General features: G+C 44.4%; 1 protein-coding gene and 1 long non-coding RNA gene across 4 annotated transcripts in view; one reads left to right on the top strand and one right to left on the bottom strand.

Moving 5' to 3' along the window:
• The window catches only part of LRP4 (LDL receptor related protein 4), an 82,153-nt gene that overhangs the window by 3,987 nt on the left and 53,100 nt on the right, over nt 1–25,066 (bottom strand). Inside the window, exons 6-38 of one of the 3 annotated variants that reach the window (XM_027719493.2) lie at nt 23,118–23,246; nt 22,659–22,778; nt 22,417–22,542; nt 19,991–20,116; nt 19,407–19,541; nt 19,123–19,248; nt 17,930–18,160; nt 17,514–17,670; nt 16,936–17,153; nt 15,797–15,973; nt 14,962–15,087; nt 14,045–14,253; nt 13,361–13,442; nt 12,595–12,700; nt 11,624–11,825; nt 11,134–11,323; nt 10,753–10,884; nt 9,956–10,096; nt 9,143–9,229; nt 8,767–8,938; nt 8,521–8,683; nt 8,047–8,272; nt 6,378–6,681; nt 5,844–6,062; nt 5,423–5,557; nt 5,061–5,169; nt 4,587–4,731; nt 3,944–4,057; nt 3,525–3,648; nt 2,453–2,520; nt 1,761–1,848; nt 1,098–1,239; nt 466–534 (exon numbers count right to left, since the gene is read on the bottom strand). In XM_027719493.2, the coding sequence (XP_027575294.1) occupies nt 490–534; nt 1,098–1,239; nt 1,761–1,848; nt 2,453–2,520; nt 3,525–3,648; nt 3,944–4,057; nt 4,587–4,731; nt 5,061–5,169; nt 5,423–5,557; nt 5,844–6,062; nt 6,378–6,681; nt 8,047–8,272; nt 8,521–8,683; nt 8,767–8,938; nt 9,143–9,229; nt 9,956–10,096; nt 10,753–10,884; nt 11,134–11,323; nt 11,624–11,825; nt 12,595–12,700; nt 13,361–13,442; nt 14,045–14,253; nt 14,962–15,087; nt 15,797–15,973; nt 16,936–17,153; nt 17,514–17,670; nt 17,930–18,160; nt 19,123–19,248; nt 19,407–19,541; nt 19,991–20,116; nt 22,417–22,542; nt 22,659–22,778; nt 23,118–23,246 (4,874 nt within the window). In that variant the 3' untranslated portion in view covers nt 466–489. The remainder of the gene's footprint in view (nt 1–465; nt 535–1,097; nt 1,240–1,760; nt 1,849–2,452; nt 2,521–3,524; nt 3,649–3,943; nt 4,058–4,586; nt 4,732–5,060; nt 5,170–5,422; nt 5,558–5,843; nt 6,063–6,377; nt 6,682–8,046; nt 8,273–8,520; nt 8,684–8,766; nt 8,939–9,142; nt 9,230–9,955; nt 10,097–10,752; nt 10,885–11,133; nt 11,324–11,623; nt 11,826–12,594; nt 12,701–13,360; nt 13,443–14,044; nt 14,254–14,961; nt 15,088–15,796; nt 15,974–16,935; nt 17,154–17,513; nt 17,671–17,929; nt 18,161–19,122; nt 19,249–19,406; nt 19,542–19,990; nt 20,117–22,416; nt 22,543–22,658; nt 22,779–23,117; nt 23,247–25,066) is intronic. The other 2 variants (XM_027719487.2, XM_027719488.2) reach the window with 2 other exon arrangements.
• Nucleotides 2,353–2,786, top strand: LOC120322586. Its single transcript, XR_005562384.1, has 2 exons — nt 2,353–2,573; nt 2,661–2,786. It is a non-coding gene; the product is annotated as an uncharacterized LOC120322586 (long non-coding RNA).

The raw sequence follows: 25,066 nt of genomic DNA, 5'->3' as shown, positions 1-25,066 counted from the left end.
TACATCTAGGAGCATCAGAATTCAGAGAAAAGTGGAAAGGATTTAGATTCCCAGATAAATAATCCTGGTTTATCCTTTGTAGGTAAGGCTAAAATGGCATGAAAGTTTGGGAAATCTATTGCATAGTAACTTTGAAAAACCAAGTCTGGGAAAACTCTCTCCTGCATAGTCTTGCTGTGATCCCTGCTAGAGGAACTAAGTGATCTAACAGATTATCATACATAGTCCTACAGAAATTATCTTTTTCAAATCTCATATACGGAGTATGAGTAGCCAAAGCCCAGACCAAAGAATCTGCCATAGAGAATTACTTATACTTTCTTGACAGACAGTAGAGCTGGTTTAAGGACATAAAAGTGGGAGGGGAAAAAAACCAAGAAAGAGCAATTAGTATGGGACAGCGCTTGAGCCACACAACAGAGCTTGGGTGAGGGAGGCAGGATCAAACACACAGAGTAGTGATACCTGACGTGAGGATGTGGACGGAAATCAGAAGAGGGAAGATGAGAAGCTATCTGAGTGATAAGAAAGCTTCTGAGGAAAAAAGAAAGGAGAAACTAAGTGCTGCAAGATATCATATTAAACCCTCTCCATCCTGCGGCCAGAAGTGTGGACCTCTGAGGGCCTTGAAAATGCTCTATTTAATGAGGGCTCTGGTTTTTAATCTATCCCACCCCTTCCAGGCAGTGCACAGCCAGGAGCCACATTTTTGTTACCAAACCCCTTCTGGCTGCCTGGTTCCCCTGGTGACTGTCCAAAGCAACCTTGGTGCAACAGTCACTAACTGAGACCTGTATCCAAGGAAGACAATTACAATTTACTCATGTACTCTGAGGGCCAGCAACCAATGCACATGAAATACAAGACACTTGTGTGAGTGGGAAAGAAGCAGAAAACTAAAGACAGGTCAAATTCACTACAGCTCACTGGGACAGAAGTGCTGCTGATCTCCATAGCAGTCTCAACAATTCATTGAAGCTGTTCTCCTATGTCCTAGAAGTAAATGCTGACAAGTTGCAATGTTTTCACATACTGAGGTCTGTAATACTCAACAGCAGCCTGAGCTGGGCTCTCATGTCCTTAGTAGCAGCTCTTACCTCTTTCTTATAGCACAACTGGTTGTACATGGTTGGTTTGGGAATCGATTCAATCTTCACCTCCTGGGTAGATGTCCGATATGAGGGATTACTGTAGGTTAGGTTCCCCACCCCAGGGTCCGTGAACTTGGACTTATTATGCCTAGAGGGAGAAAGCAGTCAGAAAAGACACGGGGTCCCACTGCCAGGATCCAAAGTTCCTGAGTGCTCAGCAAGTGGAAAGCTCCAGTAATTTTCACTTCCCTCAAAGAGGAAATGCTGGCTTCACTGGGCTCTTCAGCTACTAGTCCATTTACTAGCTACAAGTACAGCAAGGCACTGCCATGTAACCACAAAAGCTATACTGGGAGGAACTGGTGAAGTTATCTGGCAGAAAGCACATGAGCTCATACATCTACTGTGATATGAATTATCTCCCATCCCTGTCCATAACTTATGAGGTCTCTGCAGAAAATAAGGCTTCAGATAATAGAACCGTATTCTCAACACTTCAGAGGCACAGGATTCAAACCTTGCAAATAAAATCATCAAGCACTGCTTCCAATGGAGAACAAAAGGATTGTAAATGACAATAAAGAAAGATTAAGTACTTTCAGGAGCTTTCTTCTCCTACAACCCTAGAGTTTCCTATTGCCCAGGAGAGGGGGAAAAAAGATCACTTACCTATATATAATTAAAGCAGCAATAAGCAGCAAAATCAACAAGATGCTGAGAAGACCTCCAATAATGTAGCTGACATGCAGTCCTTCTCCTGAAAGTGAACACCAAGGGTAATTTATGCAATCAACTTTCACTGGATAATACTGACCTTGGTGTAATGCCTAATGTGGGGGGTTTACCCATACAGAAGTATGTAAAGCAAAATGTCAGCACATCAAGGTTTAACAGAGGACTTTGTTTGGCTTCATATGAAACCAAACATATTACAACCTTTCCTCCCACTCAGGCCTCAGCAAACCAAGGAGCATTGAGATCTCTGTAACAGTGTTTGAAAAGGAAGAGTTAGGTTACTCCTGCAGTGGGAAACAATTAGCCTAGTCAATCATTTTCAACTAAACACAAAGGGGACAGTGAAGAAGAGCATCATTAATGGGAAGAACCCAATGGATGATGTATAGGATGAAAGAAAACAGAACTATTCTTCATTCCAAAGTGTCATTTGGAAAAGTCTGTAGAGGCTAATAAATGTCTATGGCTGATGTTCATCCTTAGATGCACTTTGCTCTGCTCAGTGGGCATTTGAGTAATTAAAATCTGAGTTTCAGAAATCTGTATTTCAGACACCATGGACTGAATGCCCTTGGCACATCTGGAGGAACAACCCTGGTGGAGAGGAGTTAAAGAAGGGAACTCACCCATGGTTGCCAAGACTGCCTCGTTGGCATGAGTACACAAGCCTTGCCTAGCATCTTTGTCAGAGCAGCTGAATGACAGAAGGAAAAACAGTTACTGCAAGTAGAATCAACAGTATCAAAGGTATCAAAAAACAGAATGGAATGGGCTAGCACTGATATCCCTTCAATTTCCAGTTCAACAACAGACGTCTTTCTTTCTCTTCTTCAGTATTCTTCTGTATCCAGAGAAGAGAGGACCATATACACATTTATACAGGGGTGCATGCATGTATGTATCAATCATCAGTCTGCAATATCCTTATATCTAAGTCATTCTAGATTCACCTCTCAGGTACACAGGTGTACATGTGTATGTATCAGAAAACAAATTTCAGCATCTGTGCTGAAGCAAAAATCAAAACATCTCCGAGTCAGCACTAAGACATTTCTATCCAATGAATCACACTCAACAAAGTAGAAGTTTTGTCTTGTAAATAATTCAGCCATATAGTAGAACATAATTTTTTTCTGAGCTGTATAAATAGCAGGCTGTAGGGAATTAGCAGAAAAAAAGTCTCTTAACTACCTACATTGTAACTTTAAATATTAGAGCCGCCAATTTTCTGTTCTGCCCCAAGCAAGATATCCCATTGTAGCCAGGGCAGAAGCACTTCCTCAGATGTCTGGCTTAGGTCTATCATGTGTCAGTTAATTAAAGCAACACTCCCTTGTCCTCCTCTCAGAAAAGAGTTCTTAAAATTAGGAGTTCAAAAATCAATCAAATAAATGACACATGGCGTAAGGAGGATTTTAACACTTCAGCACTTCAGGAGGATTTTAACAGTCAGCCTAGACACAATTTCAACAAAACAGACAGAAAGATTCTGCACCTCTTTCTTGCCAGCTCAACAGTGTTCTGCATTCTTTGTTATAATGTTCCCCCCATTAAGAACATGAAATCTGGAGCTGGAATAGCCTCTTTTGGCTAGGGATAGGTACATTTGGATGATGACAACCAGAGGGGGCTTGCATGTGGCACCTTGCAAAAGCTGTGACTTTCACACCCCAGTTCCAAGAGAACAAGAGCACTTACTTTCCTTCCGCTGCTTCCAGAGACGTGAGAGGTTTGGTTGTTGAGGTATCTACTCTGCTGGGTGGTGTTTGACTTCTCTCCCTTACACTGGTTGGTTCAGGACCAGGAGGCACCACACCAGGAACTAGAACAACAGAGAAGAATAAGCAGGACCCCAACATTGTGGGACAGACGAATAAGTCTGACTAGCCATTTCTGAAACTCTCTAAAAAATTATATGAGCAGCTTTCTCATCTCAAACCCAGTCTGTCAGCAGAAGGCAGCTCCATTGCTCACAACCACCCGCCTCATTTCCAGTATACAACTCTGCATAAGACTTATACACTGGAGAGCCTCAGCTGCTCTGTTTGCCACTGCATAAGCAGTAGTAGTGGCTCACTTATGGAAGCTACTACCCAAGGGACACTCAGTAAACTCACTGGTAGAACAGGGCTGCCCATCTGGTTCATCTGGACATGCGCAGATAAAGTCAGAAGCCCTGGCAAAGCAGAGGTGAGTGCAGCCTCCGTTGTTCACTCCACAAGCATTAGTACCTGGAAGGAATAAACAATTTTCTAAATGTGTTGCACATGATCAGGGAGGAGATCAGAGCAACCACCTTTTTTCTTGCTCAGCCAGAGACAACTTCGTAGAAATCCAGCAAGTTACTATTTTTGGCACATGCTCTTCGTCTGACTGCTAACAAAGTGATGACAACAGCCAGATACTGATTGGATTAGGGCAGTCTTGAAATAAAGGCACTGGAAATCCTTAGATAAAAGCCCAGACAACACAGTTGCACAGATACAAAAATAAAAAGCTCCCATTCTTCTGTTTTAACACAATGTCAGGTGAACAACACAGAAAGTGACATTTGCTAATCAAACCTCTAACAGAACACCATTTAGATGCACTTGACTGAAAAGTCAGAGGTGGACAAGGAATGTGCTGAGGGAAGATGTATTAATAATCTGAGTATAAGAAAGGATGTTATCTTCACTTGACATCCATAGTAGCACAGTGGTTTCAGAGTTCCTTTTGTCTACAATTAGCATTTGCCTGAATCAAGGTCCTCTCATTTACCTGTCTGCCTCTGAGGGGAAACCACAATGATATCCATCAATCCCTCAACATTGGCCAAGACTGTCTCTTTGTTCCGTCCAGAGTACTTGTCCACTCTTTGGATAGATTTCGTCTGCCAGTCAGTCCAATATATCCATCTATCCTGCTGCTCAGGGAAACAGCAAAGAAAAATCATAGCTGTTAGCATGTTTAGCCGTGTAGACACAAGATACCCATAAAAAAAACATATCCCAGTGGCAGAAGGCCCAAAACAAAGGCCTTTTCAAACCCTTACCCTCTTATCATAAAGAAGATTACTGTCTACACCCCACAGGAGTTCAGACAAACTTCCTTTGTTAGCTCCAGAGAAGATATAAGTACTCCCCTCAGCCATCTTGGTTTCCCCAGGCTATAACACTTCCCCGGCCCCAAACTCCACTGTGCAAACTCATCAACACACTATGGAGAACAGCGGCAGTGGGAGAATCTTCTCACCTGTGTCAGAGCAAAAGGATGTGACACCTGGCTGACCAACACTTGCCGTAGCTTCCCATTGAGATCACAACTCTCTATGCGATCAAGGTGTGCATCAACCCAGTATATTCTGAAGGAACAGAGAAAGAGATGAGCTTCCATCTATGCAACCCCTCTTCACTCTCTAGTCATTCACTAGCCAAGATCATGGAATCATAAGATGGATCAGAAAAAAACCACAAAAAAACCAACCCAACAAAAAGCAAACCATCCCTAAAACAAACCCAAACATACAGTGCTACTCCAATAAACAAAGCTAAGAGGGCTAAAAAATTCATTACATCCCTTAAACCTATGCAAGTATAAGAAAATCTTTCACTGACCTCCTGGTGTCATAATCCAAAGTCAATCCATTGGGCCACCCTAGGTCAGTGTTAATCAGGATTTTTTGTTCAGAGCCATCCAAGCTTGCCCGTTCAATTTTAGCAATGTGACCCCAATCTGTCCAGAAGAGGTACCTGAGAAGATAAAAGGAAGAATAAAAGATCATTTCATTTATCCTAATGAAAGTTTCAGTTATGAATGAAACGGCCAGATTCTTTGGTTCAAAAAAGATAATATGGTCTGTAGTCTGGTTCTCAGACTTCAAATTCACCATCTGCCTGACTATATGTCACTTGGAGTCAGCCCCTTGCTGGTACCTGCAGATTCACATGGTACATCTCTTCTTGCTTCCACAACCTCCTCTTCCAATCTGCCTCTGTACAGCCCTTCTCCCTGCCCCACCAATAACTCCATACCTACCCCTTCTTGGGAAAGACAGCAATGGCTCGGGGCTCATCGAGGCTGTTATTGATCAGCACTTTCCTGGAGCTTCCATCCAGTCTGGCTACTTCAATGGTATTGCGTCCTGTGTCTGTCCAGTAGAGGTTCCTGGCAACCCAGTCCACTGCCAGGCCATCCGTAGTCTTCAAACCCTGACCAATAACAGTTTCCATGTTGCTGCCATTCAGATCAGCCCGTCTGGATGGAAACAAATGACAAATGGCAGTGAGGAATGGGTAGCTCCTGGAAAACCTTCACATCCCCATATGTTATCACCATCAACCGCAGGGCCACTGCATGCTCCGACTTCCCTAATACCTTTTTCCCCACAGTCTCCATTACGTTAAACACACCTTCAGCATTTAGTTCAATGACAACATACATCATATGGTGTAGCAAAGCATCTCATTCTACCCAATTTACTGGCACACTCACTGTATGGCTCACCGTGCCACAATCAGCACAAGTTGCTGGGTGACCTGGGCACTGGCCGAGCAGATAACTCGTACCTACCTGATAACATCAAGAAATACATCTGTGTAGTAAATCTTGCCATCCACACTATCATAGTCCAGAGAAATGACATTGTTCAGCTCAGGAACAGGTATGTGCACATCTGTGTGGTCACTGGTGTCCAGCGAGATACGACGGATGGAAGCACGGCTAGAGAAAAGTAGGTAGGTCTCTGGAGAAGAGTCACATGTCTGCTCATCTCTCTTCAGCTGGATACCAGTGGGGCAGGCACAGGAGAAACCAGTGGGATGAGGCAAGCAAAGGTGGGAGCAGCCACCATTACGAACTCCGCATTTATTGAAGCCTTTAGAAACAGGGAAAGCATAGTCTAAGGATCCCACAGACCAAAGCTTTATATTAAAGGCTACGTACACACACAACTTGGTAGTAGCTGAGTTCATCCTTACCATCCCAGCCTTGCTGGGAATCTACAGCCCTTCATACAGAGACACTCTCCCTTCCTCTCCGAGATTCATGGCTGGCAAGGAGAATAGGAAGGCCCAGAAGAAGAGGAATCACTAAATGCAAAATCTTGACCTGCATTCCTTGCAAATCATAGTTTTCCCATGGAAAAAGGAACAGCCAAATGCCCACAGATTCATGCAACTGCAGTTTAACTTTATTACAGCTACAAATGGTAATGCTGACAGAAAGATCCAACCCTGTGGGGAAGCAGTGTGACAATGCACCAGAGGCCAGGCTGACAAAGAAGCTTCTGTTTCAACTTAGCTGCACACAGTGGCAAGTAAACAAAGGCATCAGAGAAGCCTACTAAAAGTGCCTGACGTATTAGGGTCATTTTTTTTAATTGTAAAAAACCCGGCATACTACTTTACTAGGAGGGAATGAGCTCAGAGGATAGGTGCAGGGAGTGGGAAGAAGACAATGGGGATACGATGGCTAGACTTTTGGTCAGCTTTAAGTAATATTGCAAAGTTACACTGTAAAGAGTGATGTTCTGCTGTTAGTAACCACAGAAAAAGCAGCACAGTTTTCTGTAGAAGTACATTGGGGAAATTCTACCAAAACAAAGCCAAAGCACAAAGCAACAACTTCCACTGAAGAACAAGGAGGCAAGATGGGGTTGTATAGGATCCCCAAAGAGTAACAAAGAATTGACTCTGTTACAGAAGAGTTGGAGAGCAGGATATATATTAAGAGCAACTAAAGCTGTAGAGATTTTGCAAAGCAAAGTGGCAGACAGGAAGATGAAGCCTGCAATGACTTGGAAAAAATACCAGAACTTGAAATACGATTTCAGCAACCAGTTTAAGAGGAATTAGTGTCTTTTGGAGTTATAAAAGGGAAATTGTCCAATACCAGTAGACTCTGGTGAAGCCTAATAGGGCATAACTCATTCAGTCCTCCTAAGAAAATGACTCTACTGTGTGTGAGAATGAGGTTGTCAGTGCAATCCAGTGAAGGAAATGGGATGAGCGGTGTCAAAAGGCATGCAGCAGTAAACAAAGACTAGACCTTTAGGGTTGGGTAAACAGGGAAAAGTGTAAAAATAATTAAAGAAGAGGGAAGAAGAAAAGAAAAGCTGATTTTTGAGAAGTTACTCTATCACTCGTGCTTTACATCAAAGGACTTTTTTCAATGACAGCTTTGAAGGACTGCCCCAGTCATCACAGACACCCAGTGATTTAGGGGCAGCCTAGGAACTTACCCAGGGGCCGCGCTCTATCAACAGCTTGAATGTCCATGAGGCCAGGCAAGTTTGCCCTCACCAAGATGACATTGGCACCAGTGTCCTTGTCAGCCCTGTGAATGCTGCGGGTTTGCCAGTCAGTCCAGTAGATGTAAGAGTCCAGCAAAGTGAGGCCATAGGGATGTTGCACTGGAGACAGCAGGGTGCGACGGTTCGCACCGTTGAGATCTGCAGCCTCGATCCGCTAAAGGAAGAAGTAAAACATCAGCCCCATATTAAAGGCACTGCTGCTCTTGCTAGCACTTACTATATCAAGAGGGAAACAGAGTCTAAGCAAGTGATGTTATTCAGGTTCCCCCTTCCCCCATAGCCCAAGCCCTCAGAAAAGCTTACATTTCCCTTGTTCTTTTGATAGCTGGCTCAAGAGCTTCAAAAAAGTCCCCAGGCTACCAAACATCCAAAGACAAATAATGCCGAAAAACAGAATCAGACCTCAGTGTGTGCATCGGCCCAGAGCAGCTGGGATCCAGCCTTATCCACTGCCAGTCCATTAGGCCAGCCCAAGTTGTTGCTAATCAACACCACACGTCCAGAGCCATCCATCCCAGAGCGTTCCAGCTTGGCATTCTCACCCCAGTCTGTCCAGTACATATACCTGGGGAAAGGTCAGCAAGTATTATGGAAAGGCAGATCAGAAGTCCTGTGTTAACCCCTAGATAATCTCTTGACAACACTAACCCCATCTCATGGTATAAAGCTATTGCCCGAGGGCTGTCCAGGTTCTGCCAGATCAAGACTTTCCTCATGGAGCCATCAAGGTTGCCTACTTCAATCCGGTTAGTTCCTGTATCTGTCCAATATATCTTCCTGCCAATAGCATCCACAGCCAGCCCATCTGTAGTCAACAGACCTGAGAAAATAGAAAGACATATTGGTCACAGCTTATTCTTCCAGCTTAGTCAGGAACTTCAGGTATTCCTCTTGTCCATCTCATCAGGCAATTGCTTTAGGCTTTGCTTGCCCTTCTGCCAAAAATTTATTCTACCAGGGTGTCAGAGAATTACTCTTCATGCAGCATGGAGGCAAGAGGTTCTCAGAACAAAATATCCCTCACCTGTAGTGATGATGTCCTCAAACTGTGAGCCATCAAGGGCAGCCCGACTGATTTTCCGTAGCGTGCTGTCTGACCAGTAAACCTTTCCTGCATGGAAAAACAAAAAGAAACTTGAAAAAGTTCAGAACCAAACAAAACCAAAACAAATCCCAACAAACAAACAGCAAAATCCTTAAAAAACTGATCCAAGTCTCTGACTACCAGCTACACCATTCAAAATGGATCTGCCTGCAAAGGAATAACAGCAGAAAGAAGATTATTAAGCTGAAGCGATAAAACAGTACAAATTATCTTGTTCCAGTTCTCCCTCAAATATGTAGGAGTACTGACAGTCTGATCTTCACACAAGGACAGAGAACACGTAACACTTTACCAGCTAGTAGTAGAGTCCCACATCTGGTTTCTCAAAATGTCCCAGACCACAGCAATCAGATCATCTACCTCACTGTGCAACAATGTGTTTACATCCAGCACAGCATCAGATTTTTACTATACACAAACAGCCACACTCTCAGCTCTACTGCTGTAAAAGGCCTCAGCAGGAGGAAGGCTTTCTTAAATCCAAAACACAGAACCATCTCACTCAATACAGCAGGAGCATTTTTCCATGGTTTTGGAGTTCTCTGATTTCCTATAAGGATATTCCTTTCCTTATTGGAAAGCAATTATTTGCAGCACATACTAGAAAAAAACCAAACCTACCCAAATCCATAAACTACAGTAAGATCTGTGTCTGGGTGTTTACTCAGACATTTAGATATGAAGTCACTTGTTGCCTTTCAAACACAGTCAGATAAACTAAGCAGTTCAGACCTTCACGAGGATCCACACCAATAGCAATGGTGTTCTTCATGGTGACATTGACTGAGACAACAACATCTGCAAAGTAGGGGATATCCAGGGAGACCATCCGGACGTCAGTCCTTCTGGCAAAGATCAGAAAGCTGGTCATTCCTGCAGAGTTGAAAATGAAGAGATATTAGCAAGGAACAAGTTCAGTCAATTGTATTTATCAAATTCTGGAGGTTACATCCACTTCAGTGGAAAAGGGAAAGCCTCTCAGGCAGATCTTGGCTTATGGACAGTCTGTGTACAGAAGCTTTACTGAGCATCATTTAATGCTTCTTTACATCCAAGTTGAAAAGCAGTGCACTCATACAAGAGTTACTTCTAATATGTGGGGGAAATGGGAATTAGGAGTCATTTTTTTCCCACTAAAGAGAAAAAGTGGATGTATCATGGCCTGAAGCTAAGTGCCTTCCACTAAAAGAGTCCTCCAAATGTGGGTCAATGGGAGGAGTGCAATCAGAATATAGTACCTTGCAATTAAAGAATTCACCTTAAGATTAGGGCAAAAGTACGGGGAAAAATGTGGCATCTGGTTTAGTCACCCAACATAATTCCAAGAAAAATTTTTTCTTCATCAATCCAGTAACCAGTAAGTTTCTCCACAGTAATTCCCCCTCAAATTGAAGGTACAGGCACCAAATGGGTTTTTCAAGGTGTAAAGTAGGTAAGCACATAAAAGTGAACTTTGTTCTCTAACAAGGCAGAGGCAAAACATAGCTGTGATACAAAACTGCAATGAGGATTCTACAGAGAGGACTCACCAGGGGAGCAGGTCTTGCCATCAGATTGCAGGTTGATCCCTGTAGGGCAGGTACAGCTATAACCTTTTGGAAGTGGTGCCAAAAGGCACAGGTGACTGCAGCCTCCATTGCTAACTTCACAAGCTGTGTGTACTATAGAAAAGAGAATAAGAAATCCATGAGCCAGTGGCACTTGCACAAAAAAGGGATGCAACAGCTATAGAAATGCATTCTAGAATGCCCTTAAACATCAAGTTGAGAGTTAACTCTCATGCTTTCATATTCCACACAGACACTTCAGACAATGAAGGCTGACAGGTCAGCTTCTTGCAGAAGAGAAGTGCCACACAGCAGAGCCTGAGCAAGCTCTCGGCTTAGTGTGGCTTGGGGTGAGCTCTGTACCTTGTGGCCTGTGCCGATGGAAAACATGAATATCCATAAGATTCTCCAGATTGTCCTGCAGCGTTTTTCGAGACTGCCCAGTCTGTCTATCTGCGCTCTGGATGCTTTTGGCCTGCCAGTCTGTCCAGTAGATTCTCTCGCCATAAAGAGTAAGTCCAAAGGGGTGAGGCAGGTTGCTCCCAATCAGCACCTGGTCAGATTGCCCCCAGGCCCCCCCCAAAAAAATATTACTAAGAAGTCACTAAGGAGAAGAGGCTTCCCTTGCCCCCTCTCAACATCATAACATACAGTCACAGCAAGCGCTCGAAAGGAGCTTCCATTACAGTTTGCAATTGAAAGGGAGCTCTTCTCTCCCAGTGAAAGCAGCTGTGTGCTTTGATTTGTAAATTTCCCTTTCAACTGGAAAAAGAGGCAGGGGCCATCAGCACTCTGTGCTCTAGGACTTACACCTCAGGCTCCCAGACTTCCTCATCAAAGATGGCTTCCTTACCTTCCTGTTGCTTCCATCCAGACTGGCATATTCGATGGTCTTCATGCCTGCATCTGCCCAGTACAAGCGCTGTGATTCATAGTCAATGGCCAAGCCATTAGGCCATGTCAGGTTGGAGGAAATGATCACCAAGCGGTTTGAGGCATCCATACCAGCACATTCAATTTTTGGGTTGGCTCCCCAGTCAGTCCAGTACATGAACCTGAAAAGAAGCCCAGAGAGAAATCAATGCCCACACTTTTTCACTGCCTCTACAGCCAGGCAGCATTACAGAGATGCAAGAGAGCCTGGTGACTTCAGGCCCTAGCAGTACTCATGTCCAGCCTTGGGTTCTTGTAATATACCTACGATCATACCCAAATTTATATACCTTCTACTGCCCATGGGCTGGCCTAAGTAGAATATGTAGGAAAAGGTTCAAGAAAATAGGTAAAGGTTTAAAAATAAACCAATTATTTACCACTCTCCACCATTGGCCCTTTACACTCTTGTTGCATTTGTCTTCCAGGAAGACAAGGAAAGAGTAGCACACTTTCATTGAAGACCTCCAACACTTCTAAAGCAACGGCTGGCAAGCTTTTTCCTATCCATCCTATCCCCACTTCCACAAGGTCTGAGGATATCCTTCTGACTAAAACCATAATTGATAAGCATAGAGCTTGAATACAAATTCAACATACACGGGCTTCATTCTCAACAGTTTTTGTAGCACATCTTTAGCTATTACATCCCCAGGATAAACAAATGAAAATACCATCCAGCTCCTGCAAGCTGTACAGCACAACACAACAGGCAATCATCCCTGCCTATCTTGTTCCATTAGTATCTAAAATCAGGTCTCTAGTTTCAGTCTTTGTCAGGTTGTAGAACAACGGCACCAGTGAGAAAAGCAATTGCACAAAACCAAAGAAACTGAACATCTTCAGACGTGCAAGAATTGCTGTGTCATCCCAGAAGAAAGAATCTCTCACCCTCCAACAGGGTCCACTACAATATCTCTAGGTCTGTCTAAATTTTCCCAGATCAGAACTGTTCTCATGGTCCCATCTGTGTTGGAGACTTCTATCCGATCTGTTCCTACAAAAATCAAGAGAGAAAATGACAAAGAGATCAAAGACCTTGGAATTGCAAGAGCTAAGGCAAAAAAAATTCCATACAACAATGCATTCTTCCCCTTCCATTCATCTCTGTTCATAGCCGGAAAATAGGTAAGAAATGGGGCTCAAAGTGTCACTTTCCATTCTCTCAAGTCACCTCTGTAGCTGTTACTCATGTGGAGTCCTGCGTGAATATAAACCAGCTCTTTCCTAAGCCCCCAAGGTGTCTACACAGGCGTGAGAGAACAGCTAGAAAAGAATAATCTTCCTTATGTCTCCCTAAACTATGACTCTCCAGCAAGGGAACATCCTCCAAATACTACCTGCTGCACCCCAAGATACGCTGTTGGAAGATACATAAACACACACAATCACAAGCTCTGCAGCAAGACAACAGTGATGACTGACTTCTACTATAAATCTTTCTACGGAATTAGTAGTGGGGGTACTGCAAAGGGAAATAAACTAAGGGTTGCACCTCAATTCACACTTTGTTACAAGCACGAGATGAAACTGAGATTTTTTGCTACACAGAAACAGACACATTTGGAATGAGACAGATAGAACTACGCAGTTGATTTTCAGTTTTCTTGACTAATAAGGAAGACAGAAGTCTAGATAAAGCAGAGGACCCCAGTACCTGCATCAGTCCAGTACAGCTTGTTGGTGACCCAGTCAATTGCCAGTCCAGCTGGACTTTCCAGGCTAGTGTCCACCACAACCTAAATAAAAACAAAAAGAAAAGATCCTAAGTGAAATTAGACCTTAGTGAAAAAGCACTTGCCCAATGCACTACCCACTCACAATGTTAACTTTCACAAGTCAAAAGCCCAAGCAGAGCAAAGCCACACAAGAGAGACCATTAAGGACTTAGAAGTTCAAATAAAGCTTACATTTGGAGAAACATCTATTTTTCATGCCTGTTCAAACTGCAAATCCAAACGCTGAACTCTGTTCCCTTCATTTATAGTAATATTAGCCTAAGGGCATGTGCAAAAAGCATTCTCAAGGAGCATGACTCTTATTCCAAATGTAGAACGTAACACAGGATTTAATACTTCAGATTTTTAGGGCTACAACAAAGGAATTGACTGCAGCTCACAGCCATCATGCTTCATGTCCCCATACAAGCAGGAAAATACACCAAACTTGTGTATGAAGCGTCTGGTGATCTCAGGGCTTTTCTGAGCCAGAACTAGGCAAACTACAAAAAATCGACCATGAACTGCAGCGCCCTAAAAGGCCAGAGTATCCCAGCAGCTTCAAATACGATGCTCAAGCAGTCTCCTGGATAGATGACCTCCACACATAGTTAACACTGTACCTCTTGGTTTGATCCATCCCATTTTGCTCGGCTGATTGAGTCAGTGCTAACATCTGTCCAGTACACATAGTCATCCTTTGAGTCCCAGTCTAGAGCCACAGCACTGCGAACATCAGCAAGGGGGATGACATCATCTGACAGGTCATCAGTGTCAAAGCTGATCCGACGGATGTCCATCCTTCGGGCAAAAAGCAGGAACTTGTCAAGACCTGATCAAAGGTCGAAAGGTCTTCTTTTAATTTCTCTAAGTTCAACAACACAGTGATAGACAGACAATTCCCTGATATATCCACAACCTTAACCACCTATATAATTTCTCATTGGCAGATCTTTGGTCCTTTTTCTTTAACTGGAAGCAAAACATCACTGGGAGAGGATGCGTGGGGTGGATGGGCAAGGGGGAACAGAGTACTTGTGAGCTCTCTCCTGGGGGGTAACCTATGCTGAGAGAACAAAGCCATATTCTTCAAAGAATGGCACAGACCTCCCTCCAAATGCTATTTGAAAATAGCTCTTGAGAATCTAGGAGATAGCTGGTCTACGTCTTTCACTTGGTTGCAAACAAAGAGAAACTGCACCAACGAAGGGGACTGAATTTTTTGTCCATTATGGGGGCTTCAGGGAGACAATCAGCTGTGTCAGGCAGCACGGTGTCAACAGCAGCCCCAAAATAAGGATCCAAGGATGGAGTTTCTCTGTATCCCCACCCATAAAGCCTAGTGAGGGCAATGAGAATGCACAACAGGGGAATGCATCAAAAAGGTGAAGCATCCTCTGGTGGGACCTTAATACTTCTAACTCAGTCTACTCAGCTGCATCTCCTTGGAAGCAAGTGCTGCTGATGCTTACTCCCACTGCCAACCCTCTGCCACCCACCAAACATCTGAGCACGCAGACTGTGGTCCCACCTCACTTACTCTGGGCACAGGCATGGCTGCTGGTCTTGCGAAAGCCCGTGGGGCAGGCACAGGTGTAATCCTTGCTGCTTGGCAGGCAGAGGTGAGTACAGCCCCCGTTGTTGTCCCCACAACGGTTTCTCCCTGCTCAAGTAGTCAAACATAAAAACAACCACGCATAAAACAAAGAGTAACAAAAAGAGGAATAACATCAGCTGAGGTGTCAAAACCCACAAGGATATGGGTAACTCATCTACCCAGAAATTAATTGACAATAAGGAAACGTATGACAGAGCTCAAGTACCGCTTGGACAATGCTCTCAGGCACATGGTGTGACTCTCAGGGATGTCCTGTGCAGGGCTAAGAGTTGTACTCGATGATCCTTGTGAGTCCCTTCCAACTCAGCACATTCTGTGATTCTGTTTAAACTAGAGTACTAACTCTATTTTTAGGGCTCAATTTTAAAATAAATTTAAATAAATCCACTTCTAGAGCAGATTACGGCAACTGAAGAGGAATGAGGGAGGTGTCAGTCATTACTATGACCACTTATGAGCTTTTGCCCCCTCCCAAAACAGCTCTTGCATAAACAAGCCCCAGGTATTTCCTCCTGGAAGGCCTCCACCCCAGTGTCAGCAGGGGGAGCTGCGGTAACACCCAACTCCGATTTACCGGGGCTGAGCGATCTCAGCAGAACTGCCGGTGGAGCCAGTTCTGCAACAGCCCTGGGCACAGGTAGGGATGTACCGACACAAATGTAGCGAGTTCAGCCTCACGTGTGGATGATCAACAGGGTGATGGGTGCCTGCAGGTATTCTAGTGGCTCAACTGGGTCTCTACCCTCACTGCAGTTACCTGCTGGCTGACGCTGAGGATGAAGTGTGTGGATGTCCATAGGGAAGTGGAGCTTGTTGCGGATGATCTCCTGGTTCTTGCCTGTGAATTTGTTGGCACTGTTGATGCTCTTGGTGTGCCAGTCTGTCCAATACAGACTGTCCTCAAACACGGTGATAGCAAATGGGTGCGGGAGCCCTGTAAAAGACATCCAGTACAGGGATATAATCAGGTCTAACACGACTCAGGCTAGCAGGGAGACAAGGGAAAGCTCTTTCCACTACCCCTTAGGCTTTACTACAGTCAACCTGCTCAAATACACTTTACACTAACATAACAGACAATTCCTCTCTGCTGTCATATAACCACAGAATCACAGAATGTTAAGGGTTGGAAGAGACCTTAAAGATCATCTAGTACCAACCCCCCCACCATGGGCAGGGACACATTCCACTAGATCAGGTTGCTCAAGGCCTTATTCAACCTGGCTTTGAACACTGCCAGGGTTGGGGTATCCACAGCCTCTCTGGGTAATATGTTCCAGTGTCTAACCACCTTCATGGTAAAAAATATCTTCCTAATATCTAACCTATATTTCCCCTCTTTCAATTTGTATCCATTACTCCTTGCCCTATCACTACAGTTCCTGGTGAAGAGTCCCTCTCTGGCTTCCTGGTAGGCCCTCTTCAGGTACTGGAAGACTGCGACACGGTTTCCACGCAACCTTCTCTTCTCCAGGCTGGACAACCCCAACTTCCTCAGCCTGCCTTTGCATGGGAGGTGCTCCAATCCTCTTATCAACTTTGTGGTCCTCCTCTGGACTTGCCCCAACAGTTCCATGTCCTTCCTATGTTAGAGACATCAGAACTTATGCAGCACTCCAGGTGGGGTTTCACAAGAGCAGAGCAGACAGTGAGAATCACCTCCCTCAACCTGCTGGCCACACTCCTTTTGATGAGGCCACTGATAACTGGGTAGCAAACCCTATCCCTCAGTGGTGGCAGAATTCATTCCACAGTGAAAGAACAGGAGACAAGCACAGAAGCAGGAGCCAGTGTCTCTGAAACTCAGAGTAGCTGAGTTACTGTGCTACTAAAGACTGTGCTACTCCACTGTCTTTACTGCAGAGAGCATTCCCCGTATATAGCCCTTTTACTCACCTTGGCTAATAACAGCCTTCCTGTTCCGCCCATCGAGGTCAGCCCTCTCAATGACATGATGTTTGGCATCCACCCAGTACATTCGATGTCCTGCATAGTCAATAGTCAGTCCATTGGGCCAGAAGAGGTGTGTATCCGCAATGATGCGACGGTTAGAGCCATCCATGTTGGAATACTCAATACGGGGAGTGTTGCCCCAGTCAGTCCAGTAGATAGTACTGGAGGAGGCAGGGAGAGACAGGCTAGAAAACTCATGGCCCACATACTGAACCCAGCATCACTCCCTATCAGGGCAAAACAATCAGTCCTGTGACCTTGAGCATGACACTGGGTCACAGCCATGGGAGAAGTGACGGCCAGCAAAGTAACACCCAGCCCTTTCAAGCCGGCGAAAGCTGAAGGACCCAGAGCAGGATTAAGGCTCTGAAGGCTCCCAGTATTGCCAGGTTCCCCAGACTCACAGTACCAAATGAAGGCTTGAGCCCAGAGGCAACCTTTGTGACCAAGAATGGGGTTTTCAATGCTCACTTGGAAGCACGTGCGTGGAGGGCTCACTGGGGTCCTACATTTTCACTTACCCCTCCATAGGATGTAGGGCAATTGCTCGTGGCTTCTCCAGGTTCTGCCACAAAAGCACTTTCCTGTGAGTGCCATCCAAGTTTGCTACTTCAATTCGAGATGTCCCAGAGTCTGTCCAGTATAATTTGTCATGGATCCAGTCAATAGCAAGTCCACCTATCTCCAAGAGAGAATTAAGCACAGAATGAAACCACGCATCAGCACAAAAAACTAGTTCCCTTTTTCTCTCCTCTTCAGAAGAGGCCCAGTTCAGTCCTCCTGCCAGCCAAGATTAACTCCAGTGGGACACTCATCTTACACCTATTCCATCCAACCCGTACCCTTGCTCAGGGAGATTCACTTCATTTTGAATGCTGGGTACCCACTTTTCTCCACTCACCCACCCCAGGCTGTTGCCCTTTTTGTGGTGACGCACCTGGGCTCTCCAGCCCTGTGGAAACCACCTCTTCTACATTGCTACCATTCAGATTGGCCCTCATGATGCGATCAAGCGTGACATCAGACCAAAACACCAGCTCCTTGCTGTGGTGGAAGTCAAGGGCAATGGCATTTTCCAGGTTGTTCAGGAGCAGCGTATACTCTGAGCGATGAGGCAACACTTGTCGGATATCAATTCGATTGGCAAAGAGCAGCACTGGCTCTGGCCCTAAGAATACACAGAAGGACATAATTAAAGTATTTGACAGGGTCCTGTCTACCATTCCCTCTGCACCAAGTCCTAGAACATAGTTTTGCAGTACTGGCAGCAAGAAATCAACCCCCAAATGCAAAACACTTCAGAGAGCTGTTTCCACATCCTCAACAACTCAAAGATGAGCAGTTTTAAACCTTTTGGCAAACATTAACTCAGCAAGAAGTAATCATTCCAGGTCCCACCTAAGCCGCCTCATCTCCACCTCTGAAACCATACCACTAGGCAGCCATTTGGCAGCTGGACAACAGTGGTTTTTTTCATATATCCATCTACTAGCCATGCAAACACATGCTCTACTACATCTTCTACCACAGACAGGACACAGCTGAAATCTGCCTCAGCCAGATATAAACTCAGCAGGTACTTCCACAGCAGAGAAAAAAACCCCAAAACAGTATCAACATCTTAAGACTTTAAATGGAATTTCTAATTCCTCAGCTCCTACATTAGAGGAATAAAGTTAAAGAAGTGTATAGACGTCCTTAAAAAAAAAGGCAGATGTCCACACAGCAGCCATTCACAGCATTCAGGATTGGTGACCAGCATCAAAGGTCAAACCACAAGGAGGTGTGACATAACATCACTGACGGGAAAGGTTAAGACATTTCCTGAATAGATACAGAAAGTTGGTTTTGTCCCAGGGTCTGGGTCACCAGGAATGACAAGGGACCAGGAAAAGAAGCTAAGGGGGCTCTTCTGCTGACAGGGAAACAGTAGTCAAAAATCACACAAAATTTTCACAGGCATTCACCAACAACCTGGGCATATCTAATACAAATCTGGGTACTTCCTTTTGCTCACATGTTGGCTTGGTGTACAGCACAATGCTGCCAATAAAGCATTAGAGACATAATTATGAGAACTGGACCAACACACACACCCCAGTTGTGTTGGCAGGTTGAACTCCCCTTTACCTAGAGCTTTGCAGCTACGCTTGTCAGGTCGCAGCTCGTAGCCTTGCTCACACCAGCACTGGAAGCCTCCTTCACTGTTGGTACAGCCTTGGCTGCAGTAACCTTCCTCAGCACATTCATTCACATCTGCATGTTACAGAGAAAGGGAGAAAGTTACTATTACATAGATCATCAACAAAGCAGGCAATCTCATCTATAGCTTGCTCCGATTTGCGCCCTGTCATAGCCATCAATTTCAGACATATCAAAGCATTACAGAGGAGGCTACTGCTCCAAAAACCCACCTTGGCATGATCGGCCATCTTCCAGGAGCCTGTAACCTGTGTGGCAAGTGCACTGCACCATCCCTCGTACCATCTGGCACTTCTGAGCACAGCCACCATTGTTCACATTGCAATTCTCCTCCCCTGTTCGTGGACCTGCAAAAGGAACACGTGAAGATAACTGAGCTGAAACCACAAGGCAGCTGCTTTTGCCCTCAGCTGTTAGGCAGCAGTCACCCTTCAAACCAGGCTGAGCGAGACAGAGAGGACACAGGCTGTGCTGGAAGTTTCCTCTTCACAATCAGAGCTCTCCTCTGCAGGCCACTACTAAACTGGACAACAGAGCTCAGAATAACATGGTTTTAGGATTCACTGTCTCTGCAGACAAACATTGATATCTGAGATCATAATCTTCTTCTCATTATTTCTTGTGTGCAGCCTGTAACTGGCAAAACCACAAAGGCCCTTTTCCTCAGTCTTCAACTCTCTCCCATTATCACAGTCCAGGCTTTCTTTCTTACACACGTTCCTCAGTAACAACAGATTGACTCCCATACATTACAGTGCCTCCATTTGTGTTTAAGACTGAACTTGAGAGGACTTACGGCAGTTTTGATGTGGGCTCTCATCACTGCCATCTTCACAATCATTTGCTCCATTGCACAGCTTCCTCTGGCCAATACAACGCCCATTCCCACACAGAAATTGGTCTGAGGCACACTGGGGGGTGCCTGCAATAGAAGGAGGGGAAAGTAGCACACCACAGCTTACTGCCACAGTGAAGAAAAGGATACAGAACATTTTATAAGATTTGTTACAAGCTTTTCACATGAACACAAATCCATGACTTCCTCTTTCCTTGAATTCAGCTCATCTCACACAACTTACTGTTCCACTTATCTTTATGCTGATTTGCAGGCCTGCAAACTCTCCTCCAGTCTGAGTCCACTGTTGCTTTACTGTGAAGTTCAGCTAATTAGTTTCTCTCAGAATGACCAGAAGGTCCTGGCATAGCTCCCTTTGGTTCCAGATTCTACAATCCCACTCAGTGTGTAAAAAGGAAGAGTCAGTTCTTCACTTTAATCATCTGATCTGTCACCCTAGCATGGCTATGGATCTTAAGCCTGCCTAGGGAGGAGCATCTTGTCCAGCCCTAACTGCACTGTGCTGGACTTGGAATGAGATTCACGTGCATCCTTAAAATCTGAGCTCAGGCAACAGGATTTCACACAAGCTACACACTTAAGCTTCTGCTCTTGGCACAGAGACTGTACAGAATTCTTGTAAGTAAAGTAATACTGTTTGTAGGCCCTTTACCAATCTGATTGTTTCTTCAGCAATAACTGCACTGTCCTGTTGCCTCTTATTTTTTGTACCTCTTAAGCTGACTTGGTTAGCAGTTCCCAAATCATCACCCTCTGATAATCATAGGAAGATAACAGGACAGTTACCAGCAAAGAAACAATAAGACTGGCAGACTGCACGTAAGCAGCATGGAAAAGAGCAGTTGTGAGATTAACAAGTACAGTTAAGAACTAATGGACACCCCAACTGGGAACAAAAAACCAAATCACATGCAGATTCACTTTCCAGAGCACAGAAATATTTAATATGAAGGATGATGAAACTTGGACTTAATATGTCAATATTGCACATAAAGATCCTTACTTACATCAGTTGATCGCCTAGTATTTTAGGAGTCTTCTCTCTGTGGCCAATAAAAATACAATTCTTTTCTAAAACCAAGAGGATTTTACCTCTTGCTACAAACATTGGGACATCACAGTATGTCACTTAGATGAGTCAATACACATTCTGCTTGGAAGTCTCAATTTAATTTTTACCTCCTGACTGTCACCATAGACCTAAAGCAGAACTGCACAACTAACCTTACAGTAACAATAGCTGTACTCAACCACCTTGGGATTGGTTTGAGGTGGAAAAGTTGAATTTCAGGCTCTGGAAGCTTGACTTGGCTTCTGGGTGGCAACTGTTCTTTCAGTACCTCTAAGTACTTTTTTATCAGGATGAGAAAACAGGGTTACCAGTTGGTCTTTAAGTACAATTGCTTTTTCCAGGATCACCACACTGATGCTTATGACAGTTGACCAATCTGAAGCAGCTGCTCTCAAATGGCTACAAAGTGTGCCTGTCCAGGTCCTCTGAACTTAGCTATCCTTGTAGAACATTCACACTTCACTCCGCAACAGCCCGCCCCAAAACAAGAGGTACAGTTCCACAAATCCATTTTGTCACCTCTAAATTCTGTTTAGAATACACTGATCCAGCAGGGTCAATACACCTAGCTGGGCTCCACTCACTAGGATAAATGGATGGACCAATACACACTATTGCTCAGCAAGGCCTTTAGGCATCCTGAAGGCTTTAAGGAAAAGAGAAGATTATAGACATTCCTTGAATCCTACCACAACACTAGAGTCTGTTGAAACTCTCCATTTCTCTATAACCATTATCACACAAAAGAATGGCGATATGTGAAATGATTACCAGAAAAAGTGACTCCTGAGCAAACATCTAAGGGGAAAGCTGACACCCTTAACCTCTAAAACAAAGGCTTTACTCTTCCCTTCCACTAAACATCCTTTTTGATCCCATTGCCTGCTAGAATTGCTCCGCAATTTCAAAATGTGGCACGAAAGCTATCCCAAACTACCTAGAACGTGTAAGTTAGACACAGCCCATCTGACACAGGTAGCAACAGTGCACATTATTAAATGTTTCCAAGTCTGAATGCAATAGTCTCAGAGCTCTGTGGTAGTTCACAGTGTAGGGACAGGATAGGAAGACAGAGGGATCTGATACTTGACCAGAAAACACCATCATCTAAAGTAGTTCAAGCACACAGACTTGCACAAGTTTGCAAACATGTAAGACAGACCACAAATGCCATTCTTTGGGAAGGAGAGAAACTCTAGGTTGAACTCACTGAAGCAATCCAAAAGAGACTTCACCAGCTATTACCTTGAGGATGGAAATATTAGCTATTAAGCAGTAAGGCAGCAGGCCAAACCTGTGTTCTCACAGTTCTCCTCGTCACTGTTGTCGGAGCAGTCATCTTCCCCATCACAACGCCAGGACAGACGGACACAGCGCCCTGACTTACAGCGGAACTGGTCAGCTGTGCACATAGATGTAGCTGAGGGACCAGAAAAGCAAGAAGGATCAGAAGTGACACAATTACAAAGCTAAGAGTCCCAAACACTCTTTTGCATCCACAGAAACTGAATGCTTCCACCAGTTTCCAGCACTCACTGCAGTTCCTCTCATCTGACTGGTCATCACAGTCAAAGTCTCCATCACACCTCCAGCCAGCATTAATGCACAAGCCACTGTTGCACATGAACTCTCCAGAGCGACAAGGCTGGTGAGATGCTGCAGAGATGGTAAAAAATATAAAGAACAAATTCAGACCAACGTAACATCCCCAAAGCTCCTCAGTACCCCTTACCCTCCATTATTATGAAACTTAGTCCTGAATAGATTTCTCCCAGAAACTGCTTTAATTCCTGTAAGCAGAAGTGCACTAACTACAGAGTTCTCATCGCTATTCTCACTTTCGAGAGTTAAAAAAATCCTAATAATGAAAGAGTCAGCTTATGTGTGAACAATTAGATCGCTGTCTACACTGCAACCCCTCTCCAGCCAATGCAAAATCCATTTAGGTTTGCAACTCAGATGCTTGGACCAGCACATCACCCTGCACTAACTTACAGCAGTCAGATTCATCAGACCAGTCCCCACAGTCATCGTCACCATCACAGTGGTAGATGTCCAAGATGCAGCGTCCATATGCACACTGGAACTCCTCCAAGCTGCAGGTGGCAGCTGGAACATCTGATGCTAACAAGAGAATCAAAGAAAAAATGCATGAGGTGACAGGGTACAATCCAGTTTAGAAGCCACCTTCTCAGTCCAATAATAGACTAGCAAGTATTCAATGAAAGGGGGTTAGAAATTACTAGCCATTGTTGCATATCTCTGCATGACTTGTATTACTGAGAGGAACTTGAACGCTGCTTTTGCTTCACCGAAAAGCAGGTTAAACCTATATATAAAGACACCCATGCAGACAATCCACTAAAAATAATTTTAAAAAAAGTTACACAGGATGTTAGTCTATAAACATTTAACTTTTTAAGAGCCATTAAATTCTAGAGAAGCAAACAGCTATGAATAAGGAAGAGGATCCAAGAGTGTCACGTTCTATCTTATACTTGAAACACTATGTATTAGTAACCTCCAGAAAGTGTTTAAATTGCTTATTAAATCTGTAAAGGGTAGATACAAAAATAGATGGAAAAACAGAGACACCTTTTGGGGTAGCTCTGTATTAAGGATTGAGGCATGTCAGAATGCAGTGTTAAAGTAGGCAGTGATTCCTTTAGAATTTTAACAAAAATAAGCACTTGAGGACCAAAGGAAGGAAGCAAGCAGCAAGATGCCCAGGTCTGCACCTGACCTTTGAGGATTTCCCCCTCCCTTTCCTCTCAAGCTCTCACCAAAACAACCATGCCTTTTCAGTAAGGAACACTGTCAGAGAGATGAGTCTGGGCGAAGTCCAACAGACTCATGGTCAAGGATTTGCCTACTGTTCTCTGTTCAGCAGTACACTAAGTGGGAAGGGATGGAAAATATTCTGAGTCCCACACAACAGAATCTGACACCTCTTCTCATACTCTCTGGAGAATGAACTGTATATTTCAGGCATACTAGTCTCCCAACTGAAGAGCTCTGAAAATAAATTTATTAAACAAAAGATAAGAGAAAGACTGAAAAGAAAGAATAGTCTGGGAAGTGAATTACATCTGTCTCTCCAACCTGAAGTAGTTGGCAGAGCCTGAAGAGCTTTAATTCAATGAGTGTCCAGCAGCTGGATACGAAAATGTGTGTTCATGTGTGCCTCACCAAAGGAGTCTGAAAGCAGTGTTTGGGTCTCCTTGAGGAGAAAATGAATTCAGTGACTTAAATTATCACGCTGTATTATTCAGTTATAACACACACATCCCCAAAAGAAAAAGCAAGAAAAAACACACAAAAAAAAAGAACGGTGCAGTCCCACCTTGTCCTAGATGAATGATAAGCATGACTGGAGATAAGGAAAAGATGACGACCACATGGAAGAAGATAAAAGAACAGGAAGTAGCGAAACTGAGCTTCTTAGCAAGTTACTTAAAATGTCTTACAGAGACAAATGCCAGCCAGGACTGAAGTAGCATTCCACTTCAGAGAAGCAGGGGTACCAGTCCTGGGGTGCCCCTCCACTCCCATAGGAGGCAATGTTGGATCATCTCCCCTCCCTTCCCGAGTGTCTATCCGTGGCCTTCAGTGAAGTGACAGGCAAGGGAACGAGAAAGGGAGAGGGGAAAAGGAGAGGGAAAGAGGCTCCCTTCCTCCTAGAGCCCTTTCCTGGCTCAGAAATGTTTGCAGCCCCTGGCTTCCTGCCAACTCATTATCTGGAGAGATAAAAGACAACTCCCCCATGTATCCACTCCCCCTGCCCTTCAGGAGATGACGGTCCTGATCCCCCTCCCAGAGCCTTTTGAAGTTTCCTGATATCTAGAACAAATTCTGCAAAATGCTATCAAAGGAGAGCAGGGTGGGGGAAGGGACCACTGCAAGTTCCAGAGACACAGACAGCGTTCACTGACACAGAAGACAGG

This window comes from Pipra filicauda, unplaced genomic scaffold, assembly GCF_003945595.2.
Source record: "Pipra filicauda isolate LSUMZ 115617 unplaced genomic scaffold, ASM394559v2 scaffold133_size2016399_pilon, whole genome shotgun sequence".
NCBI lineage: Eukaryota > Metazoa > Chordata > Aves > Passeriformes > Pipridae > Pipra > Pipra filicauda.
Note: the sequence above shows the minus strand (reverse complement) of the source record. Positions and strands in the feature narration are given on the sequence as shown.